This window comes from Pan troglodytes, chromosome 18 (assembly GCF_028858775.2).
Source record: "Pan troglodytes isolate AG18354 chromosome 18, NHGRI_mPanTro3-v2.0_pri, whole genome shotgun sequence".
NCBI classification, from domain to species: Eukaryota; Metazoa; Chordata; class Mammalia; order Primates; family Hominidae; genus Pan; species Pan troglodytes.
The window spans coordinates 31599331-31623198 of NC_072416.2; the positions used below are offsets into that span (position 1 = coordinate 31599331).

The following is a 23868-nucleotide window of genomic DNA, read 5'->3' on the forward strand; positions in this document are numbered from 1 at the left end:
CCTCTGTGGCTTTGCCTATTCTGGGTATTTTGTGTCAACGGACCCATGCATGGGGGTGGGCCGGGCACCTTTCAAACGTTCAGCCCCCACGACGGCCCGTGGCCTCCGGATTGGACGGCGCGAGCTGCGTGTGCGCGGGGCGCCCAACCGCTCCGGAGCTCCTGGAGGAGGCAGTTGCAGGTGCCGGCTGCTGCAGCGCAGTAGCTGCTGGAGGCTGGCGAGGCCCGGAGGCGGTGCAGGAAGCCTCCGACCACGCGGGCTCCTGATCGCGGGCGCCCACAGCGCGGACATGGCGGGCTGGTGGCCGGCGTTGTCGCGCACGGCCCGGCGCCACCCGCGGCCCACCAACGTGCTGCTCTAAGTTGCTAGAGCAACGTAGCTCTACGCTCTACCAGTGTGCCTTAGCTCGCTCGTCTCCGCCGGGGACGTGCTGCAGCAACGGCTGCAGGGCCGCGAGGCCGACTGGCGCCAGACGCGGCGCGTGGCCACGTTGGTGGTGACCTTCCACGCCAACTTCAACTACGTGTGGCTGGGCCTGCTGGAGCGCGCGCTCCCAGGCCGAGCGCCGCACGCCGTGCTGGCCAAGTTGCTGTGCGACCAGGGGGTCGGTGCGCCCATCGCGGTCTCGGCCTTCTACGCCGGTGAGGGGCCGGGGGGGGGACCTGGGGGGTGGGACCCAGTATTGGGGGACTGGAGGCAGGGACTCGGGGATCAAGCGGCTGGAGGGAGGGCGCTGCAGGAGCCTGGGGACCCGGGCAGGAGCCGGGGCTCTGAGACCGGAGCTGCTTCAGAGGCCTGAAGGGCCAGGGCAAAGGCTGGAGACTGGGGTGTTTGATTGCGAGAAGTTGCAGGAGGCACTGGCTGGGGAGCCGAGAAATTGGGGAGCCAGAGGTACAGCAGGTCAGGAATTTAGAGGACTAGGGTCGGGGCTCAGACTCTGGGGTTGGGTGTAGGCCAAGGCTGGAGGTAGGCAGGGCTGCGGAGGTCTTTGCCCCCTGAAAAAGGCCCACGGGAAAATAAAGGAGATCCCAGTTCAAGGCCATAGCAGCTGCAATGACCGTGAACCAATCGTGGGACAGGGAAGGAACCGACCTGCTGTTCAGAAAATCCACACCTGGGGCCCCGGGGCCAACACAGGAACAAAATGCAAGGGGACCCGTGACCCTGGGGGGCAGAGCAGGTGGAATCTGAGGTTGGGCCTGGATCTTCAGCAAATTCATGCCCAGGGGCCTAGTCCTGCTTTGGTAACAAGATTTTCCCCTGGGGTCTCACGGAAAACATCAAGGGACCTTGGATCCTTGCCATAGAGGACTATATACCTGTGAGGGTTCAGGGAACCCTCTCCTTAGAAAATCCGACCCGGGCCTGGGGTGTGGGGCACAGGGGCTTGACTGTGGAAACCTTCTCTACTGCGTACAATAAGAACAATGGAAATGTTACCTGAAAAATACCGGGGTTCATTCCCTTAACGAGTCACAAATGACTCCACCAAGAGGCGGGTTTTGATCAATGGGAGTTTTACTTGGCACAAGAAAGGAAGACACTGGACATATTCTCCCAAGTAGTGTGTCCTCCAGAGAAAGAGACAGGAGGGTTTTATGGGGTGATGGAGAAAGGAGAGGGTGCATGATTGCATGTAGAGTAGGGGTCCCAGTGAGTCACGATGCTAGCACATAGGTTGCATAGGTTATAGTCATGAAGCTATAGCTTCTCCCGGGGTGAAGACTTTAGCATGGTAATGAGGAGAGTTAACTTGGGTTCATCTGTAAGTAACCTGGGGTCATTTAGGAGCTGATTTAAACAAACAGGGTGACCTCATTCCACCCAGGGCTGGGGAAGAACAGGTTGAGGTCAGGAGGCTGTAAAACAGGCTGATCACTCAAGTTGGTTAAATTCTTGTAATCTTTGGAGATCCTCCGTCTGCTCACAGGAGGGGCCCTGTGGCCTCTATCATCATTGCAATTTCTATTGCCTTGAAGGGGATGGGGTGGGTAACTGGGGAGAAAATCTCTATGGGTCTTAAGCCTGACGGGGTCAGTGGGTCAGGAGAACAGACAGCCCGGGAGCTAGGGCCTCCTGTTTTATCAGAAGGTCTGTGCCTGGTCCCAGCGTGTGATTTGCAGACTAGATTTGCAAACAACTTCCTAGCAACTGTTAAAGAAGCCTTGTACAGCGGTGAAGGGATAGGGGACCAGAATGCTATTTAATCCTCAAAAAACTAGTGAGATTGTTCTCTTTTTCTTTTCTTCTTCTTCTTCTTCTTTTTTTTTTTTTTTTTTTTTTTTTGAGACAGAGTCTTGTTTTATTGCCCAGCCTGGAGTGTGCAGTGGCCTGATCTCAGCGCATTGAAACCTCCATCTCCAGGTTCAAGCGATCCTCCTGCCTCAGCCTACCAAGTAGCTGGCATTACAGATGCATACCACCATGCCTGGCTAATTTTTGCATTTTTAATGGAGACAAGGTTTCACCATGTTTGCCAGGGTCGTCTCGAACTCCTGAACTCAAGTAATCTGCCCATCATGGCCTCCCAAAGTGCTGGGATCACAGACGTGAGCCCTCGCACCTGAGATTGTTCTTATTACTCTCATATTACAAATGAGGAAACAACTAGTGAAATTAGTGAAATTGTTCTCTTTTTCTTTTCTTTTCTTTTTTTTTTTTTTTTTTGGAGAAAGAGTCTCGCTTTATCATCCTGGCTGGACTGCAACCTCCACTTTCTGGGTTCAAGTGATCCTTCTGCCTCAGCTTCTCGAGAAGCGGGGATTACAGGCATGCGCCACCACACCCAGCTAATTTTGTATTTTTAGTAGAGACGGGGTTTCTCCGTGTTGGTCAGGCTGGTCTCGAACTCCTGACCTCAGGTGATCTGCTTGCCTCAACTTCCCAAAGTGCTGGGATTACAGGCATGAGCCACCGTGCTCAGCCCACTAGCTTTTTTTAAAAGATAGAAATTAAAATTTCAAAATGTCCAAATGTTCAACTTTTCACAAAATGTTTGGAAGGTAGAGAAAAGTAACCAATAGACCCACTATTGTAACTGGATTGTTTTTGTGGATTGTTATAGTTTTTGAAAAAATAATTGTTCTGCTATAACTTTTATATTCTGCTATTCTCACTTCATATTTATCATTCCTTTAAAATTTTCTAGTTTTACAGTGGAGACTATGTTCTATTTTTTTTTTTTTTTTGAGACAGGGTCTTGCTGTGTTGTCCAGACTGGAGTGCAGTGGCATGATCACAGCTCACTGTAGCCTCCACCTCCCAGGCTCAAGCAATCCTCCCACCTCAGCCTCCTGAGTAACTATGACTACAGGCACACCACCACACCTGGCTAATTTTTGTATTTTTTGTAGAGATGAGGTTTTGCCCTGTTGCCCAGGCTGGTCTCTTAACTCCTGGACTCAAGCAATCTGCCTGCCTCGGCCTCCCAAAGTGCTGGGATTACAGGCTTGAGCCACAGCACCTGTCTATGTTCTCTTTTCACTGTTGGATCAGAGGGTCATATTGATGGATGATAGTGATGGTTACTTTGCATTTTGGAATGGTAAACTTAAACATGAACTGTTATACAGTACTCTACTGAATCTTTTAAAATTCTTTTGGTGTTTTTGCAAATAGGTATGAGCATTCTCCAGGGAAAGGATGACATATTTTTGGACCTGAAACAGAAATTCTGGAACACCTATATGGTAAGACAGGCGTTTGAAAATGTAATCAGTATCTTTTTGTGTGTGTATATATATATACACACACACACACACAATATACAATACAACATATATACATATACATATACAATCAGTAACTTTTTGTGTATATATGTGTATATGTATATATATGTACATAGATCCACAAAAATATATACTTTTTGTGTACATATTTATAAAGATTTAAAATGTTTTAATTGACACATATATGTATGTATTTTCAGAATACATGTGATGATTTGATACGTTTGTATAATCATATCAGGATTCTTTGTGTGTGTGTGTGTCTATATATGGATATATATATGTATATATATTTTTTTTAATAAAATTTTTTTTGAGACAGGGTCTCATTCTGTCACCCAGGCTGGAATGCAGTGGCATGGTCATGGCTCACTGCAGCCTGGACCTCCTGAGCTCAAGCGATCCTCCCACCTCATCCTTCTGAGTAGCTGAGACTACAGGCATGTGCCACCACACCCAGCTAATTATTTTTAAATTTTTTGATAGAGACAGTCTCACTATGTAGCACAGGCTGGCCTCAAATTCCTGTGCTCCAGTTATTCTCCCACCTCAACATTAAGTACATTTTTATTAAACTATTCCTAAATTAGAGCTCCAGTTTGGTTGGCAGAAGGGTCCAATATTTTGACAGAGAAATCTTAAAGTTATTTTGATAGATGTATGAGGAGAGGCTTTAAGAGTGTCTATACTTCTCATGAATTGGAAAGAAATACTTTCTCTGGGCCGGGCACGGTAGCTCACGCCTCTAATCCCAACACCTGGGAGGCTGAGGCAGGCAGATCACTTGATGTCAGGAGTTTGAAACCAGCCTGGCCAATATGGTGAAACCCTGTCTCTACTAAAAATACAAAAATTAGCTGGGCACGGTGGTGTATGTCTGTAATCCCAGCTACTCAGTAGGCTGAGGCAGGAGAATCACTTGAATCTGAAGACAGGTTGCAGTGAGCCAAGATCTCACCACTGCACTCCAGCCTGGGCAACAGAGCAAGACTCCATCTCAAAAAGAAAAAAAGAAAAGAAATAATATCTCTGAATTTTAGTCCATGTTCTCAATGATTTCTGACTTTATTATATTAACTCTTATTAAAGATCACAATTTATTTTGTAAATTTTGCAGCCAAAGGGACAATTTATTTTGTAAATTTGGGATTCTTTTTGCAAAATAGGGATGGTAGACTGTGAGTGGCTTAATGGAATCATTCCCACATTCAGAGCCAATGTTTTCAGGTGAGCATTCTGCGGAGTCCTGGTGAAAAGAACTTTAACGTCACAAAGGTATTGATAGTGAAGGAGAAGGTTTCCAAGGGTTACTCCAAGGTTCAAAGCAAATCAGTGGTTTTACTGTTTGCTCGGCACAAATATATATAGTCCAGTCCAGTGCAAAATTTAGGCCGGGCACGGTGGCTCACGCCTGTAATCCCAAAACTTTGGGAGGTGGAGGCGGGTGGATCACAAGGTCGGGAGATCGAGACCATCCTGGCTAACATGGTGAAACCCTGTCTCCACTAAAAATAAAAAAATTAGCAGGGCATGGTGGTACGAGCCTGTAGTCCCAGCTACTTGGGAGGCTGAGGCAGGAGAATCACTTGAACCCGGGAGGCGGAGGTTGCACTAAGCCGAGATCACGCCACTGCACTCCAGCCTGGGCGACAGAGCGAGACTCTGTCTCAAAAAAAAAAAAAAAGAGCAGGAAGTAGCCGGCTCACACTTGTAATCCCAGCATTTTGGGAGGCTGAGGCAGGAGGATCGGTAGAGCTCAGCAGTTTCAGACCAGCCTGCGCAACACAGTGAGACCCCATCTCTACAAAAATAAAATAAATTAGCTGGGCATAGTGGCAAGCGTCTGTTGTCCCAGCTGCTCAGGAAGCTGAGATGGGAGGATTGCAAGCCTGGGAGGTCGAGGCTGCAATAAGCTGTGATTGCACCGCTGCACACCAGCCTGAGTGACAGAGTGAGGCCCTGGTTCAAAAAAAAAAAAAGAGCAGGAAGTAGAATTGGGAAAGAAAGAAGCTTCAGGCAGGGATTTGTAAATGAACAAAACCGCAGGAATATTTGCATACTGTTTTAAAAAACAGTGGTTACAATGAGTGAGTCTCATCTACCCTCAGGAAAAGAAAGAGGGTATACCAGCAGTCTAAAGCCCAGCCCATTTGGAGATTTTTTGGGAAGATTTCTTGTGATAAGAAATTGTCGGCCGGGCACGACAACTCACACCTGTAATCCCAGCACTTTGGCAGGCGGATCACTAGGTCAAGAGATTGAGACCATCCTGCCCAACTTGGTGAAACCCCGTCACTACTAAAAATACAAAAATTAGCCAGGCATGGTGGCGGGTGCCTGTAATCCCAGCTACTCAGGAGACTGAGGCAGGACAGTTGCTGGAACCCGGGAGGCGGAGGTTGCAGTGAGCTGAGATCGTGCCACTGCACTCCAGCCTGGCAACAGAGGGAGACTCCGTCACAAAAAAAAAAAAAAGAAAGAAAAGAAAAGAAACTGTCTTCCAGGTGCTGTCCTAGGTGTTAGTGGAAGATACCCAAAAAACCATATAAAACAGAGATTCTGTCCTAAAGGGACTTAGAGTCTAGTGGGATAGATAGATAAATAGACAAGTCATTAACTAGAGTTCGATGAGAAATGCTCTCAGAGCCCATGGGTACTCAGCACAGCGAGGAGGTGTGGGAGTGGGGATCAAGGAAGTCTTGCTGGGGCCAGGCACCAGTGGCTCATGCCTGTAATGCTAGCACTTTGGGAGGCCAAGGTGGGTAGATTGCTTGAGCTCAGGAATTTGAGACCAGCCTGGACAATGTGACGATGAAACCTCATCTCCACAAATACAAAAATGAGCTGGTCGTGGTGGCTCACACCTGTAGTCCCAGCTACTCAGGAGGCTGAGGTGGGAGGATCTCCTGAGCCCAGGAGGTCAAGACTGCAGTAAGCTATGATTGTGCCACTGCACTCCAGCCTGGGTAACACAGCGAGACCCTGTCTCAAAATAAAAAATAAAAAATAAAAAAAAAGATCTGGAGTTAGGCACTTACTGGGGGACAGGTCATTCCAGGGGCAGAAGAGCTGAGTAGAGTTGACAATGTGTAAAGCACCACGGTATGCCCAGAGGGGAGAAACCACAGGCAGTTTGGTGTTCACAGAGTATTTGTTGAGCAACTTGGAATGAGTTTGGATCCTGGAGACTGTTGAACACCCGGAGCTGAGGATCTTGCACTTCACGGTTAGGTAATTGCAGCAGAGGAAACCAGAGTGGGGGGTTATTGTAGCCAAGTTCACATAAGAAATAATGAAGTACGTCGGGTGTGGTGGTTCATGCCTGTAATCCTAACACTTTGGGAGGCTGAGGCGAGAGGATCCCTTGAGGTTAGGAGTTCGAGACCAGTTTGGGCAACATAGCAAGACCCTGTCTGTATTTAAAAAAATAAAACTGGCCTGGCATGGTGGCTCACACCTGTAATCTCACCACTTTGAGAGGCCGAGGTGAGCAGATCACTTGAGGTCAGGAGTTCGAGACCAGCCAGACCAAAATGGTGAAACCCAGTCTCTACTAAAAATACAAAAAATTAGCCAGGCATGGTGGCGCACGCCTGTAATCCCAGCTACTCAGGAGGCTGAGTCAGGAGAATTGTGGGCGGCAAGCCACCCAGGCACCGAGGCAAGAGACAGAGGACACGAGCTGTTCCAGTATAATAAAACATAAAACAAGAATAGTTATACCAGATATAGATCTTAGATATGATTATATATGAATATCATTAATCATTAGTTTGTAGCAATTACTTTTTCTTCCAATATTATAATAATCCTCACTCAATAATCATAGCCTAGGAAAAACCAGGCCATACACAGATAGGAGCTGAAGGGACATAGTGAGGTGTGACCGGAAGACAGGAGTGCGAGCCTTCTGTTTTGCCTGGACAGGGCCACCAGAGGGCTCCTTGGTCTAGCGGTGACACCAGCATCTAGGAAGATGCCCGTTACCAGGCGGATCGTGGTCCAGCGGTCTCCCTGTGATGCTGTGCTTCAGTGGTCACACTCCTAGTCCACCTTCATGTTCCATCCTGTACACCTGACTCTGCCTTCTAGATAGCAGTGGTAAATTAGTGAAAATACTAATAGTCCCTGATATGCAGAAATAATGGCATAAGCTGTCTTTCTCTTTGTCTCCTCTCCCTCTCTGCCTCAGCTGCCAGGCAGGGAAGGGCCCCCTGTCCAGTGGACACGTGACCCATGTGACCTTACCTATCATTGGAGGTGACTCACATTCTTTACCCTGACCCTTCAGCCTTGTATCCAATAAATAACAGCGCAGCCCGACGTTCGGGGCCACTACCGGTCTCTGCGTATTGGTGGTAGTGGTCCCCCGGGCCCAGCTGCCTGTGTTGCCCAGGCTTCCTGTGTTGGCCGTGCTGTCACCAAGGTCACAGCATCCTGAGAACATGGTTTTCTCCTTGACTAACAAGGCCTCGGGGTCTGTCTTGGGGTTGGCCTTCCAGCGGGTCAGCGGGATGATCCGGCGCAAGCTCACGGTGTGTCTCCTGGTGGTAGAGGGGCTTGTGTCAACCTGTGGCCGGGTGGGGATGCTCCTTCCCAGCTGTTAGGCTGCCCCCAGGCTCCATGCCCTGCCCTGGCCTGGACACTCACGCTTTGCCTTCTTCATCAATGTCATCTACCTCATACCTGTGGACAAAAGGAGGAAAATGCAGGATGCAGCCAGGGGCACAGTCCATGTAGGGAAGTGTGGAGGACAGGGGCAGGGTGAGGACCCGGTGCTCCCTGAACAGCCGGCCCCGCCCACAGCACGCTCTGTGGAGTTTTTCTCCTGCTGTGCAGATGAGAAGCAGAGTGGCAGCCCAGGCAGGTGCAGTGACCAGAGAGCAGCCCTGGGGCTGTTGGAGGAGCCCCTGGGAGCCTCCATCTCCCGAGTGAGCCCAGCAGGACTGTGACCCGTTCGGCCAGGTGTCCTACAGGGGCTGCTGGGCTCAGCTACAGATGGGCGAGACCGCAGCATAGTGGGCACCCAGCGGGAAGAACCAGGGAGGGACAAAGTGAGTTTCGAGGTGCTGGAGAGGCTCTCTTCTTGATGTCGGTGCTGAACCAGAAGTGTGTTTAAGGAGAATTTCCTAAAATTCAAAGAGTTCCACGGAAGTCGCGGCTAGGCCGGGGCGCCTCTTCAGCATCTACCTGCTCTACTGCCTGAACCCCCGTCATCAGGGCCACGTTTATATGGGGTTCACTGTCAGCCCTGCTTGTCAGGTCCAGCAGCACAATGGGGGCCACACAAAAGGCAGGGCCCAGGCCTGGCGCGGTGGCTCAAGCCTGTAAACCCAACACATTGGGAGGCCAAAGCGGTTGGATCACTTGAGGTCAGGAGTTCGAGACCAGCCTGACCAACATGGTGAAACCCCGTCTGTAATAGAAATACAAAAATTAGTCGGGCATGGTGGCACATGCCTGTAATTACAGCTACTCAAAAGGCTGAGGCAGGAGAATTGCTTGAAAGATGGGGCAGGGGGCAGCGGCAGAGGTTGCAGTGAGCCAAATCGGGCCATTGCACTCCTGGTGAGACCGGAAGGGCCTCTGTGCCAGGAGGAAGGCTTCCTGGAGGAGGCGGACCCCGCTGGGCACAAGCCTGATGAGAGGGAGGGGCATGCCTGTGACATGGGTGGGGAGTCCAGGGTGGGGACGGGACTGTCACAGAGGAGGAGCATGACGGGGAGACAGTGCCCTGGGAATCTTGGCGGTGGTCTCCGGGGAGGAGCTGGCTGGGGCGGAGGTGATGATCCAGGATGCGGGCCAGCGTAGGGGTCTTGGTGGGCATGCTGGGGTCGGATGGAGCGCAGGAGGGAGAGGAGGGGGGACAGGTGGGTACCTGGGCTGGAGGCGCGGCCTGAGGTGGGCAGGTGCAGGGGGCGTGACTTCATTTAGGGGCAGGGCCTGGGGCTAGGCTGAAGCCGGGAGTGAGGACCCCGCTCTCGGGTGGAATTGGAGGGGACCAGCGGTTGGGCGCGGCAGGGCTCACAGGGACACCCCCGTTCTCCTCCCCAGGGAGAAAGTGCTCGTCGTGCACGGCTTCCCGCCCGCCGTGGCAACCCTTCGGGTAAGGAAGGAGACCAGGCGGCGGCAGGTGGGCAAGGGCTTGGGGTCCGCCCCCTGCCTGGAGCCGCCCTAACTCCTCCGTATCCTGCCGCTGTTGGAGTGGGCCTGGAACCCCCTCCATAGGCGCGCCTCCTACTCCCGCTGCACCCCGACCTCCGCCGGGACCTCTATGCGCCGCGCCGCACGGTCGATGGCCTTCGGGCCTCCCCGGCCCCAGGGCACCGCGCAGGTCCCTTTGCTGACACCAAGCCCGAGCCTGAGCCGGATCCGGGGCCCAAGAGGCCTGTGCGCCCTGCGAGCCCTTGAGCTCCAGGGGAGGTCCGCCCCAGGCAGGGCGGCTCATCCCCCAGACCACTTCGGATCCAGCTGTTTGTTGAGGAGCCAGGAAACGCCCTGACACTTTTGCGGCCCTGTCCCCGTCTCTAAGATGGGATGATAGTAGTTCTGGCCATTCCTGAGCACAGCAGGACCTGCCTTTTCCCTTTGACTGGAAGGTTCTTCTCTACACCTATCTTGATGACCTGCCACCTCCACAGGGAGGTCTTCTCTATCTCCCGATTTAAAATTGCAGCTCTGAGAAGCCGGGCATGGTGGCATATGCCTGTAGTCCCAGCTACGGGGGGAGGCTGAGGTGGGAGGATCGCTTGATCCCAGGAGTTGGAGGCTGCAGTGAGCTATGATCGCTCCACTGCACTATAGCCTGGGCAAAAGAGCAAGAAACTGTCTCTAAAAATATAAAATAAAATTGCACCTCTTGTGTACTTCCCCGTCTGCTTCTTTACCTGAATACTTACTATCTCACCGGCTAGGTGCTTTATGACTCTCGTTAGTCTCTCCCACCCCAACCTTTGCACTAAATTGCCCGAGGGCAGCTCTTGTCACTGCTGTAGAACAAAGTCCTGCACAGAGACGATAGCCAAGAAATAGTTAATAAAATAATGGAAAACGGGTGCCTTCTACTGAGCTCCCGCTAATTGTGAGTGAGTAGAGGACTTGCCCTGTGGAGATTCAGTGACCTGCTGGGTGTTGCTGAGCTGTGAGGAAGGTCAGGTCTGGCTGCAGTGGTGAGGCTGTGACTCAATCAATCACTGCTGATGCTCCCAGGACCTGCACCAGCTTAGTCCCAGGGGCAAGGATTTTAAACCCCCACCTCCATTTCCTCATCTGTAAGATTCAAATAACAGTCACCCCTGCCTCACGGGATGGAGCTGTGTAATGCCCGGAACAGTGCCTGCTGCATAGAGGGGCTTGCTGCCAGCTGCCTCTCCCTCCTTGTCTCTTACCTGCCTGCTGCCTGGGTCAGGATGAAGCAGGGCCCTTGTGTTGCCCCAACCCTGGCTGTTGGCTAAGAGCCCACGTGATCTGCCTGTGAGAGGAGTTCCTTCCGGAAGAACCAGGGCAGCTTCTGCCCCTAGAGGGCCAATGCCCTAGCTGAGTGCAGTCCCCCGGCCCCAGCCTGGTCCAGCTTTGGGAAGAGGGTGCCCAGTTGTGCAATCCAGGCCGGGGCAGCCGTGTCCTGATCTTGGTATTCAGGGCTGAGCCTGGAGGGGGCTTGTGATGCCTGACTCTGTCTCTCTCTCTGGCCCCATGCCTTGGTAGCTGTGAGGTGTCACTGCTTTGGGTGACCTGATCTGCCTGTGATGGATGAGCACCGGGGAAATAGTAGAAGACTCGGAATTAGAAGATGTGAGTGGGCTTTGGCCCCAGCCTCCCTACCCCACTCCCTGTCCTGGGCTGCCTGTGACCAACCTTCTTGTTTCTGCAGGCACACTGGATAGCCCTGCTGGAGCTCAGTGTCCCTAATCCCCTCCAGATACTGGTGGCCTAGGGGAGGTCATCAAAGACCGGTGGGACATCGACCTCAGCCCGTTTCCACGCTTTTTTTTTTTTTTTTTTTTTTTTGAGACAGAGTTTCACTCTTGTTGCCCAGGCTGGAGTGCAATGGCGTGATCTTGGCTCACCGCAACCTCCGCCTCCCGGGTTCAAGCGATTCTCCTGCCTCAGCCTCCCGAGTAGCTGGGATTACAGGCGTGTGCCACCAGGCTTGACTAATTTTCTATTTTTAGTAGAGACAAGGTTTCTCCATGTTGGTCAGGCTGGTCTCAAACTCCCGACTTCAGGGAATCTGCCTGCCTCGGCCTCCGAAAGTGCTGGGATTACAGGAGTGAGCCACTGCGCCAGGCCTTCTCCAGGCTCTTGGCACCTTAGCCAGAAACAATTTAAGGACAAGTGCAAAAGTCATGAACGTAGGCAGATTTCTTGCAGAGTAAAGGGACTCACTCAAGAAGAGGAACGTGGGGGTCCTCAAGAGAGTGTCTCATGCCCTACAAGGTGTGGGGCTGACCTTTATGGGCTTCTTTAACTAAAGAGGGGTATATTCATGAAGATTCCAGGAAAAGGTAAAGATTTCTCAAGACCGTGGTGCCACAATTTACACCCAAATACAGGTGTTCCTGGAGCCGTCTTGGCACTGGTGGGTGTATGGTTTCATATGTTACTGATCATACAATGAGATCCTAGGTGAAACCTACATCAAATACAGCGCCATGTTGTGTCTGGTTGGTCGTAGCCAGCTTGGTCCTCATCCTATTTTTCAGGGACTTATTGGCCCTTAGCACATGCAGCTATTTCAAGTGTCCTTCTTCTCCTCATGTGAAACTGCTGCCTGGGATTTTCTATTCACTTGCTACCACTCTATTAATCTCACATTCTCGCCTCTTTTCTGTGCCACCCGGTGTGGGTCCGACAGGTTGTTACTAGAGTGCAATACAAAGTCAGTCAAGGCGGACCTCCTGAGGGTTGCTGAGGGCAGGGGTGGAGCTAGTAGCCTGAGGACCTGCCAGTCACGGGGATTCCTCATGGGCACAGAGGAGGGAGGAGGGGCCCATGGCCCTAGCATATGAGAAGCCTCTCCTCTGCCTGGAAGCCCCATGCCTCAGCTTCCCCCACACTCCCACCTGTCCGCTTGCCTCTGAACTCACGCATTTCTTGGAAGTCTGGGGAGATTCACCTTTACTCAGATGGTTGTTTACCTGTCTCGTGCACAGCTTGACCTTGGACTTTAAAGTGAGGATAAAGAACGAGGAGGATGGGGGGATGCCCCCCTTCCACGGGGCCCTGTGGCTTCCAAACCTCGGCCTCCTCTGGTCTCTTGTCTGTGGAGCCTCCTTCAAACCCAGGGAAAGAAAACCACCTGCCACGGGTTGTGGTTCTTCTAGGATCTTCTATCAATGTTCTATGAGGTCCCCAGGAGCCATGAAGCTGGGGCTGACTCCCAGGGCAATGGGACTGCAGTGTCCTTGTTCTTTCTTGTTCTATGCATCCATGCTCTGCTCCACCCCTGCCCCTTCACTCTGCCCACACACATCCCTCTAGACTGGCCTTGTGGTCAGAGCCTGGAGTGCATGGGCTGCTGGAGGCCTGTGGGCTGCACTGGGCCAGAACCCCTGGCGCCTTCAAGACTGGCCTGGAGCCAGCAGGTAGGTGACCTTTCCAGGGCCTGCCTATCCCATCTTTCTCCTCCAATCCCTCCCCTCTCTTGCCTGGGTCAATTAGAGAAAGCTTGTCTGTTGGCCTGCCTGGCAGGGTGGAGTTCAGGGGCAGGTCAGGAGCCCCGTGACAGCTCAAAAAAAAAAAAAAAAAAAAAAACAGAAAAAAAAAACCTACAAAAACAAACCCACCATTGGGCCTTTCCCCTTTCATTCTTCTGTTTTCTACACAGCAAACTCAGTCATGGCTTTGGAGATCACTTTAAGCTTGTCTCCAGCTGGCAAACTAAGGAGGGTAATGGAGAAGCTCCCCCACCCCCAACCCCACCCCTTCCTTCCGGAAGCAAATCTAAGTCCAGCCCCGGCTCCAGATCCCTCCCACACTGGACCTAGGAAACCCTCAGCTCAGAGAACAACCCTGCATTCCCCACACAGCACCCACAATCAGCCACTGCGGGCGAGGAGGGCATAAGGCCAGGTTCCCAAGAGCTCAGGTGAGTGACACAGTGGAATGGCCCAGGGCGCCCTCACCCTGCTCAGCTTGTGGCTCTAACATTCCAGAAGCTGAGGCCTCTGCCATCCCTGCCCTTTCCCCATGGATATCCCTTTTCAGACAACCCTGGCCTGCGTGAATCCCCCTCCCTTCCCTTGTTTGTTTGTTTTTTTTCCCCCGGGGAGGACAGGTCTTGCTGTCACCCAGGCTGGAGTGCTGTGGGATCCTGGCCACTGCAGCCTTGAATTCCTGGGCTCAAGTGATTCTCTTGCCTCAGCCTCTGGAGTAGCTAGGACTACAGGCCCTCACCGTCCTGCCTGGTTAATGTTTAAGAATTTTTTTAAAGATTTTTAGAGATGGGGTCTTGCAATGCTGCACCAGGTTGGTCTCCAACTCCTGGCCTCAGCCTCCCTAGGGTCTGGGATTATAGGTGGGAGCCACCCTGCCTAGGCCTGTGCTTTTGCTGAGTCATCAGAGTTTTGTTCATTCCCACAGCAGCTCTGGCCCCTAGTAGCAGCTCAGTTCCTCGATGGGCTGTGTTTGTCCTGGAGCCCAGATGGACTGTGGCCAGGCAAGTGGATCACAGGCCTGGCTGGCCTGGGAGGTTTCCACATGTGAGGGGCTGAGGGGCTCAAGGAGGAGAGCATCTCCACTGGGTGGAGGCTGGGGGTCCCAGCAGGAAATGGTGAGACAAAGGGCGCTGGCTGGCAGGGAGACAGCACAGGAAGGTCCTAGAGCTTCCTCAGTGCAGCTGGACTCTCCTGGAGAACTTCACACACCCTGATATCTGGGCCTTGCCCGACGAGGGTGCTTTCACTGGTCTGCACCATGGCCCAGGCCCTGGGATTTTGAACAGCTCCGCAGGTGAATGAAAGGTGCGGCCAGGCTGGGGAACCACCGCATTAGAGCCTGACCTGGTTTTCAGCCCCAGCCCCGCCACTGACTGGCTTTGTGAGTGCGGGCAAGTCACTCAGCCTCCCTAGGCCTCAGTGACTTCCCTGAAAGCAAGAATTCCACTTTCTTGCTGTTGTGATGGTGGTAAGGGAACGGGCCTGGCTCTGGCCCCTGACACAGGAACATGGAGCTGATCCAGGACACCTCCCGCCCGCCACTGGAGTACGTGAAGGGGGTCCCGCTCATCAAGTACTTTGCAGAGGCACTGGGGCCCCTGCAAAGCTTCCAGGCCCGGCCTGATGACCTGCTCATCAGCACCTACCCCAAGTCCGGTAAGTGAGGAGGGCCACCCACCCTCTCCCAGGTGGCAGTCCCCACCTTGGCCAGCGAGGTCGTGCCCTCAGCCTGCTCACCTCCCATCTCCCTCCCTCTCCAGGCACCACCTGGGTGAGCCAGATTCTGGACATGATCTACCAGGGCGGTGACCTGGAGAAGTGTCACCGAGCTCCCATCTTCATGCGGGTGCCCTTCCTTGAGTTCAAAGCCCCAGGGATTCCCTCAGGTGTGTGAGTGTGTCCTGGGTGCAAGGGGAGTGGAGGAAGACAGGGCTGGGGCTCAGCTCACCAGACCTTCCCTGACCCACTGCTCAGGGATGGAGACTCTGAAAGACACACCGGCCCCACGACTCCTGAAGACACACCTGCCCCTGGCTCTGCTCCCCCAGACTCTGTTGGATCAGAAGGTCAAGGTGAGGCTGGGCACAGTGTTTCACATCCATAATCCCAGCACTTTGGGAGGCTGAGGCAGGCAGATCACCTGAGGTTGGGAGTTTGAGAGCACCCTGAGCAACATAGAAGAACCTTGTCTCTACTAAAAATACAAAATTAGCCGGGTGTGGTGGCGGGTGCCTGTAATCCCAGCTACTCCGAAGCCTGAGACAGGAGAATCACTTGAACCCGGGAGAAGGAGGTTGTGGTGAGCCAGAGATCCCACCATTGCACTCCAGCCTGAGCAACAAGAGCAAAACTCACAAAAATAAATAAATAAATAAATAAATAAATAAAAATAAAAGTGTGGCACCTGTGGTGGCTCACTGCTGTAATGCCAGCACTTTGGGAGGCCAAATTGGGTGGATCACTTGAGCTCAGGAGTTACAGACCAGCCCGGGAAACATGGGGAGACTCCATCTCTATGAAAATGCAAAATATCAGCAGGGCATGGTGGCATGGCGCTGTAGTTCCAGCTACTGGAAAGTCTGAGGTTGGAGGATTGCTTGAGCCTGGGAGGTCAAGGTTGCAGTGAGTTATTATCACTCCAGTGCACTCCAACTTCGGTAACAGAAAAAAAGAAAGACCAAGGTCTTTTTTTTTTTTTTTTTTTGAGACTCTCTGTCTCAAAAATAAATAAATAAAATAAAATAAAATAAATCCCACAATAAAAAGAAAAAGCAAAGGTCCAGGTGTGGGGCATGTGAATCCAGGGAAGGAGGCCCTGGCTCAGCCCAGCTTTGGTCCTGTTCTTCTGGGAAAGTCGCCTCACTTCCTCCAGCCTTGTCTCATCTTCTGCGGCGGGGACTGTCTGCCTCTTGCTCTGATGACCAAGAACATAAGACTCTTCAGTGTAGACCTAAGAAAGCTAGAGGGTGGGTCCTCACAGGCCCACAAAATTTGGTGGCGGTGGGATCACGGCTGGTGGAGCATGCCTTGGTCCAGATCGGGGTGTGACGCATTGATGCAGATTATATTACTATAGAATATGATGGTCTCAGGGACCAGGCAGGACTTTGGCTTCTGAGCAGGGTTCAGATCCTGGCTTGGCCCTACCGGTGCCGTGAGATCTCAAACAAGTCAGCCTGTAAGCCTCAGGTTCCTCCTTTGCCAATCCAAGAGATGAGCTGGCCTGGGGCAGGCTGTGTGGTGATGGTGCTGGGGTTGAGTCTTCTGCCCCTGCAGGTGGTCTATGTTGCCCGCAACGCAAAGGATGTGGCGGTTTCCTACTACCACTTCTACCACATGGCCAAGGTCCACCCTGAGCCTGGGACCTGGGACAGCTTCCTGGAGAAGTTCATGGTCGGAGAAGGTGGGTTTGATGGGAGGAAGGAAAGTGTGGAGCCGAGGGGTGGTGGCTACAACGCACAGCAACCCTGTGTTGGCACCCCTTGCCCACTTTTCCAGTGTCCTATGGATCCTGGTACCAGCACGTGCAGGAGTGGTGGGAGCTGAGCCGCACCCACCCTGTTCTCTACCTCTTCTATGAAGACATGAAGGAGGTGAGACCACCTGTGAAGCTTCCCTCCATGTGACACCTGGGGGCCGGCACCTCACAGGGACCCACCAAGGTCACCCAGCCCCCTCCTTGGCAGCCCCCACAGCAGGCCCGGATTCCCCATCCTGCCTTCTTGGCCCAGGCCTCCCTGCTACAGGCCCCACCTGGCAGCGGGCCCCACACAGCTCTCATCTCCCACACCTGAGTCAGCTGCATGGGGGGCCACGGATCAGAAACTTAGTCCTATTGCTACTCCCTGCCAAAGGGTGTGCTACCCAGGGCCACAGTCACAGAAGAAGACCATCACGGTCCTCACCCATAGGTGCCAAGCCGAGCTCATGATGGGATCACAGGGCAGAGAGCAATTCTTTTTACCCCCGGGACTGGGGCTCTGGGGGTTGAGGAGTTGGCTCTGCAGGGTTTCTAGGAGAAGTGGCCAGATCGCCTCTGAGGTTAGAGAAGGGGACCCCTTTTACTTTTCCTGAATCAGCAATCTGAGCCTCCACTGAGGAGCTCTCTGCTGCTCAGAACCCCAAAAGGGAGATTCAAAAGATCCTGGAGTTTGTGGGGCGCTCCCTGCCAGAGGAGACCGTGGACTTCATGGTTCAGCACACGTCGTTCAAGGAGATGAAGAAGAACCCTATGACCAACTACACCACCGTCCCCCAGGAGTTCATGGACCACAGCATCTCCCCCTTCATGAGGAAAGGTGGGTGCCGGCCAGCACGGGGGTTTGGGGCGGGTGGGAGCAGCAGCTGGAGCCTCCCCATAGGCACTCGGGGCCTCCCCTGGGATGAGACTCCAGCTTTGCTCCCTGCCTTCCTCCCCCAGGCATGGCTGGGGACTGGAAGACCACCTTCACCGTGGCGCAGAATGAGCGCTTCGATGCGGACTATGCGGAGAAGATGGCAGGCTGCAGCCTCAGCTTCCGCTCTGAGCTGTGAGAGGGGCTCCTGGAGTCACTGCAGAGGGAGTGTGCGAATCAAGCCTGACCAAGGGGCGAATCAATCCTGACCAAGAATAAAATATGAATTGAGGGCCAGGGACGGTAGGTCATGTCTGTAATCCCAGCAATTTGGGAGGCTGAGGTGGGAGGATCATTTGAGCCCAGGAGTTCGAGACCAACCTGGGCAACATAGTGAGATTCTGTTAAAAAAATAAAATAAAATAAAACCAATTTTTAAAAAGAGAATAAAATATGATTGTGGGCCAGGCAGAGTGGCTCATGCCTGTAATCCCAGCAATTTGAGAAGTTGAGGCTAGAGGATCACTGGAGGACAGGAGTTTGGGACCAGCCTGTTCAACATTACAAGACATCATCCCTACAAAAATTTGAGAAAATTATCTGTACGTGATGGCGGGCACCTGTAGTCCCAACTACTTGACAAGTGAAGGCAGGAGGATCGCCTGAGCCAGGGAGGTTATGGCTGCAGTTGGCTGTGACTGGGCTAATCCACTCAAGCCTGAGGGACAGAGCAAATCTTGCTTGAGAAATAAATAAAATACAATTTACTTAACATAAATTGTGATTCAGGACCAGTCTGGCCAACATGGTGAAACCCTGTCTCTACTAAAAAAAAAAAAAGATACAAAAATTAGCCAGGCATGGTGGCAGACACCTGTAACCTCAGCTACTCTGGAGGCTGAGGCAGGAGAATCGCTTGAACCCAGGGACGGATGTTGCAGTGAGCCAAGATCGTGCCACTTCACTCCAGCCTGGGCATAAGAGCAAAACTCTGTCTTGAAAATAAATAAATAATTAAATTAAATTAAGTTATTATTTGACCTGGGCTCAGTGGCTTATGCCTGTAATCTCAGCACTTCAGCCTGGCAGATCACTTGAGGTCAGGAGTTCAAGACCAGCCTGGCCAGCATGGCAAAACCCCATCTCTACTAAAAATACAAAAATTAGATGGGCATGATGATGGGCGCCTGTAATCCCAGCTACTCCAGAGGCTGAGGTGGGAGAATCGATTGAATCCATGAGGTGGAGGTTTCATTGAACCGGGATCACACCGCTGCACTCCAGTCTGGGCGACAGAGCAAGACTCAGTCTTAAAACAACAACAACAACAAAACAACAACAACACAACTATGATTTGTGTTCAATGCAGAGTCTCTATTCCAAGCCAAGAGAAACCCTGAGCTGAAAGAGTGATTGCCCACTGGGGCCAAATACGGCCACCTCTCCTCTCCAGCTCCTCAACTTGACCTGTTTGGAGAGGGGAAAGGGTCTGGAGAAGTAAAACCCAGGAGACGAGTGGAAGGGGAATGTGTTTAATCCCAGCACATCCTCTGCTGTCCTGCCCTGTGTTGTTGGTGGATGGCGAGTCCGCCAGGCAGCGTCACTTTTTCTTGGGCTCCTTACAAGCCACCACCTACCTCTGGGCCACGCTGAGGGGAGGGGAATACTTGAAGACACTCAAGCATAGGAGTGTCTTCAAACAGGACCAAGTAGTCATCCTGGGGCTGTGGGGCAGGCAGACAGGAGGAGCTGCTCAGAGATCCCCAGGCCATGACAGGCACCCCCTTCCCCCAGCCTAGACCACAGGAGGCTCTGGGCCGTGAACTTTCAGCCACTCCTGCCATTGTTCACTCTGGGGTCAAGAAGTCTTGGCCCAGTCCCTGCTGCTATGGAGCTCTTTTCTCAGTGGCTGGAGGCCCAGAGCAGTGAAAAAGGTGGAGAGAGGAAGAGGTACTGACTCCTTCCCCAGTGGGGCCATAGCTAGAGGGTCTGCTGCCTTTCAGGGACTCTGTGTTCAGAGGACCGAGGGCAGCCCAGATGGTGGCAGGCAGAGATCCTGGCCTCAGGTGGCTTGTGTCCCATGTCACCAGGAGCATGAGGGGGCAGGAGCCGTGGGTTCAGGGCAGGAGCTTCCTGGCTCAGAGCTGGTTCTCCTGGGGCTGTAGAAGGGAAGCTGCTGACTTGGGGCTTGCCAAGGCTGCCAGGGCTGGCAAGGGGACAGTAGCCTTTGGGGCTGGAGTGGAAGAGGGAGGGCTGCTGGCAGGTCCCATTAGCTCGGGAGATGAGGACAAGGGGGACAGAGCAGGAAGAGGACCCCTAGCTTCTCTGATCAGCCTGTTCCTGGTGTCACCAATGACCTCTCCCCTGGAGGCTGCTTTACCCGCTGTAGGGGCGCATGGATCAGGGCACAGTAGAAGCAGGTGGCCTGGGGTTACAGGGCCAACATGAGCTGCTCCTTCTGGAACAAGGCCTTGGGGTCCATCTGGGGGTTGGCCTTCCACTGATGCCATGACTGCCAGCTCATGGTGTGTCTCCTGGCAGGTTGTGTCAATCTGTCTGGGGACACTCTGTGATACCTGGGTTCTCGTCCTCTTGGGTTAAAATAAATTAAGTAGGCGGTGCGCGGTGGCTCACACCTGTAATCCCAGCACTTTGGGAAGCTGAGAGGGGTGGATTACCTGATGTCAAGAGTTCAAGACCAGCCTGGCCAACATGACGAAACCCTGTCTCTACTAAAAATATAAAATTAGCCAGGCGTGGTGGTGAGCCCTATCATCCCAGCTACACAGAAGGCTGAGGCAGGAGAATCGCTTGAACCCAGGACTCAGAGGTTGCAGTGAGTCGAGATTGCGCCACTGCACTCCAGCCTGGGCCACAGAGTGAGACTCCATCTAAAATAATAATAATAATAAATAAAATGATTTAAACAAGAGACACACAGCAAAGAAGTGGAGCATAGAATAACTTATTGCAAAAGAAAACAGTATATTGAAAGTTAATTGCAGAATAGACAATACACCTTGAGCAAGTTCAGAAGGGACTGCTTGTCAGGGTGGGACAGTGTTGATTACTGCAGGAAAAACTCCCTTTATGGGAGTCTCACACAACTCTTCATAATGGGTGGGAAGAGGCGTCACTTCTAAGCATGTTCTGGGTGGTCTTCTGGGTGCACATGCGCATTTGCTATACATGCTTGCTCCTCGGGCTCATGTCTCATTAGCATCTTAAATCTCCACTCAGGGGTATGGTTTTTACTATTAAAATGAGCAAAGTGTCAGTTTGCTGACCCTTTGCACATGTTCTCAAAAGGGAAAGTCCCTACTGGAGATAGCTTTGCTTGAATGAGCTCAGTGACCAGGCGAATGCTGAGGCTTCCTGTGTTGGCCGTGCTGTCACCAAGGTCACAGCATCCTGAGAACATGGTTTTCTCCTTGACTAACAAGGCCTCAGGGTCTGTCTTGGGGTTGGCCTTCCACCGGGTCAGCGGGATGATCCGGCGCAAGCTCGCGGTGTGTCTCCTGGTGGTAGAGGGGCTTGTGTCAACCTGTGGCCGGGTGGGGATGCTCCTTCCCAGCTGTTAGGCTGCCCCCAGGCTCCATGCCCTGCCCTGGCCTGGACACTCACGCTTTGCCTTCTTCATCAATGTCATCTACCTCATACCTGTGGACAAAAGGAGGAAAATGCAGGATGCAGTCAGGGGCACAGTCCCTGTAGTGGAGTGTGGAAGACAGGGGCAGGGCGAGGACCCGGTGCTCCCTGCACAGCCGGCCCCGCCCACAGCACGCTCTGTGGAGTTTTTCTCCTGCTGTGCAGATGAGAAGTAGAGTGGCAGCCCAGGCAGGTGCAGTGACCAGAGAGCAGCCCTGGGGCTGTTGGAGGAGCCCCTGGGAGCCTCCATCTCCCGAGTGAGCCCAGCAGGACTGTGACCCGTTCGGCCAGGTGTCCTACAGGGGCTGCTGGGCTCAGCTACAGATGGGCGAGACCGCAGCATAGTGGGCACCCAGCGGGAAGAACCAGGGAGGGACAAAGTGAGTTTCGAGGTGCTGGAGAGGCTCTCTTCTTGATGTCGGTGCTGAACCAGAAGTGTGTTTAAGGAGAATTTCCTAAAATTCAAAGAGTTCCACGGGAGTCGCGGCTAGGCCGGGGCGCTTCTTCAGCATCTACCTGCTCTACTGCCTGAACCCCCGTCATCAGGGCCACGTTTATATGGGGTTCACTGTCAGCCCTGCTTGTCAGGTCCAGAAGCACAATGGAGGCCACACAAAAGGCAGGGCCCAGGCCTGGCGCAGTGGCTCAAGCCTGTAAACCCAACACATTGGGAGACCAAAGCGGTTGGATCACTTGAGGTCAGGAGTTCGAGACCAGCCTGACCAACATGGTGAAACCCCGTCTGTAATAGAAATACAAAAATTAGTCGGGCATGGTGGCACGTGCCTGTAATTACAGCTACTCAAAAGGCTGAGGCAGGAGAATTGCTTGAAAGATGGGGCGGGGGCAGCGGCAGAGGTTGCAGTGAGCCAAATCGGGCCATTGCACTCCTGGTGAGACCGGAAGGGTCTCTGTGCCAGGAGGAAGGCTTCCTGGAGGAGGCGGACCCCGCTGGGCACAAGCCTGATGAGAGGGAGGGGCATGCCTGTGACATGGGTGGGGAGTCCAGGGTGGGGACGGGACTGTCACAGAGGAGGAGCATGACGGGGAGACAGTGCCCTGGGAATCTTGGCGGTGGAACTCCGGGGAGGAGCTGGCTGGGGCGGAGGTGATGATCCAGGATGCGGGCCAGCGTAGGGGTCTTGGTGGGCATGCTGGGGTCGGATGGAGCGCAGGAGGGAGAGGAGGGGGGACAGGTGGGTACCTGGGCTGGAGGCGCGGCCTGAGGTGGGCAGGTGCAGGGGGCGTGACTTCATTTAGGGGCAGGGCCTGGGGCTAGGCTGAAGCCGGGAGTGAGGACCCAGCTCTCGGGTGGAATTGGAGGGGACCAGCGGTTGGGCGCGGCAGGGCTCACAGGGACACCCCCGTTCTCCTCCCCAGGGAGAAAGTGCTCGTCGTGCACGGCTTCCCGCCCGCCGTGGCAACCCTTCGGGTAAGGAAGGAGACCAGGCGGCGGCAGGCGGGCAAGGGCTTGGGGTCCGCCCCCTGCCTGGAGCCGCCCTAACTCCTCCGTATCCTGCCGCTGTTGGAGTGGGCCTGGAACCCCCTCCATAGGTGCGCCTCCTACTCCCGCTGCACCCCGACCTCCGCCGGGACCTCTATGCGCCGCGCCGCACGGGCGATGGCCTTCGGGCCTCCCCGGCCCCGGGGCACCGCGCAGGTCCCTTTGCTGACACCAAGCCCGAGCCTGAGCCGGACCCGGGGCCCAAGAGGCCTGTGCGCCCTGCGAGCCCTTGAGCTCCAGGGGAGGTCCGCCCCAGGCAGGGCGGCTCATCCCCCAGACCACTTCGGATCCAGCTGTTTGTTGAGGAGCCAGGAAACGCCCTGACACTTTTGCGGCCCTGTCCCCGTCTCTAAGATGGGATGATAGTAGTTCTGGCCATTCCTGAGCACAGCAGGACCTGCCTTTTCCCTTTGACTGGAAGGTTCTTCTCTACACCTATCTTGATGACCTGCCACCTCCACAGGGAGGTCTTCTCTATCTCCCGATTTAAAATTGCAGCTCTGAGAAGCCGGGCATGGTGGCATATGCCTGTAGTCCCAGCTACGGGGGGAGGCTGAGGTGGGAGGATCGCTTGATCCCAGGAGTTGGAGGCTGCAGTGAGCTATGATCGCTCCACTGCACTATAGCCTGGGCAAAAGAGCAAGAAACTGTCTCTAAAAATATAAAATAAAATTGCACCTCTTGTGTACTTCCCCGTCTGCTTCTTTACCTGAATACTTACTATCTCACCGGCTAGGTGCTTTATGACTCTCGTTAGTCTCTCCCACCCCAACCTTTGCACTAAATTGCCCGAGGGCAGCTCTTGTCACTGCTGTAGAACAAAGTCCTGCGCAGAGACGATAGCCAAGAAATAGTTAATAAAATAATGGAAAACGGGTGCCTTCTACTGAGCTCCCGCTAATTGTGAGTGAGTAGAGGACTTGCCCTGTGGAGATTCAGTGACCTGCTGGGTGTTGCTGAGCTGTGAGGAAGGTCAGGTCTGGCTGCAGTGGTGA

General features: G+C 53.4%; 3 protein-coding genes across 8 annotated transcripts in view; 2 read left to right on the top strand and 1 right to left on the bottom strand.

Annotated features, from left to right (window-relative positions):
* Nucleotides 1–23868, bottom strand: part of LOC112207873 (nuclear pore complex-interacting protein family member B8) — a 159251-nt gene that overhangs the window by 35312 nt on the left and 100071 nt on the right. The gene's annotated exons all lie outside the window — the stretch shown is intronic.
* Nucleotides 50–13578, top strand: LOC107973070 (mpv17-like protein). Its single transcript, XM_054669123.2, is given in 4 exon segments — nt 50–641; nt 3619–3689; nt 4898–4958; nt 13558–13578. Coding segments are annotated over 3 exon segments (672 nt in total). The 3' UTR covers nt 4907–4958; nt 13558–13578.
* Nucleotides 129–18153, top strand: SULT1A1 (sulfotransferase family 1A member 1). Of its 6 annotated transcripts, XM_063796924.1 has the most exons (13): nt 592–641; nt 2294–2505; nt 3619–3689; nt 4898–4958; nt 13558–13619; nt 13760–13818; nt 14892–15043; nt 15148–15273; nt 15362–15459; nt 16664–16790; nt 16886–16980; nt 17505–17685; nt 17808–18153. In XM_063796924.1, the coding sequence occupies exons 4-13, from the start codon at nt 4922–4924 to the stop codon at nt 17918–17920; spliced, it is 1050 nt and encodes a 349-aa protein (XP_063652994.1). In that variant the 5' UTR covers nt 592–641; nt 2294–2505; nt 3619–3689; nt 4898–4921; the 3' UTR covers nt 17921–18153. The 6 variants fall into 6 exon arrangements, with proteins under 6 accessions (XP_063652995.1, XP_054525095.1, XP_054525096.1 ...); XM_054669120.2 differs by lacking the exon at nt 2294–2505 and having other exon boundaries at nt 131–641; XM_063796925.1 differs by lacking the exons at nt 2294–2505; nt 4898–4958 and having other exon boundaries at nt 129–641.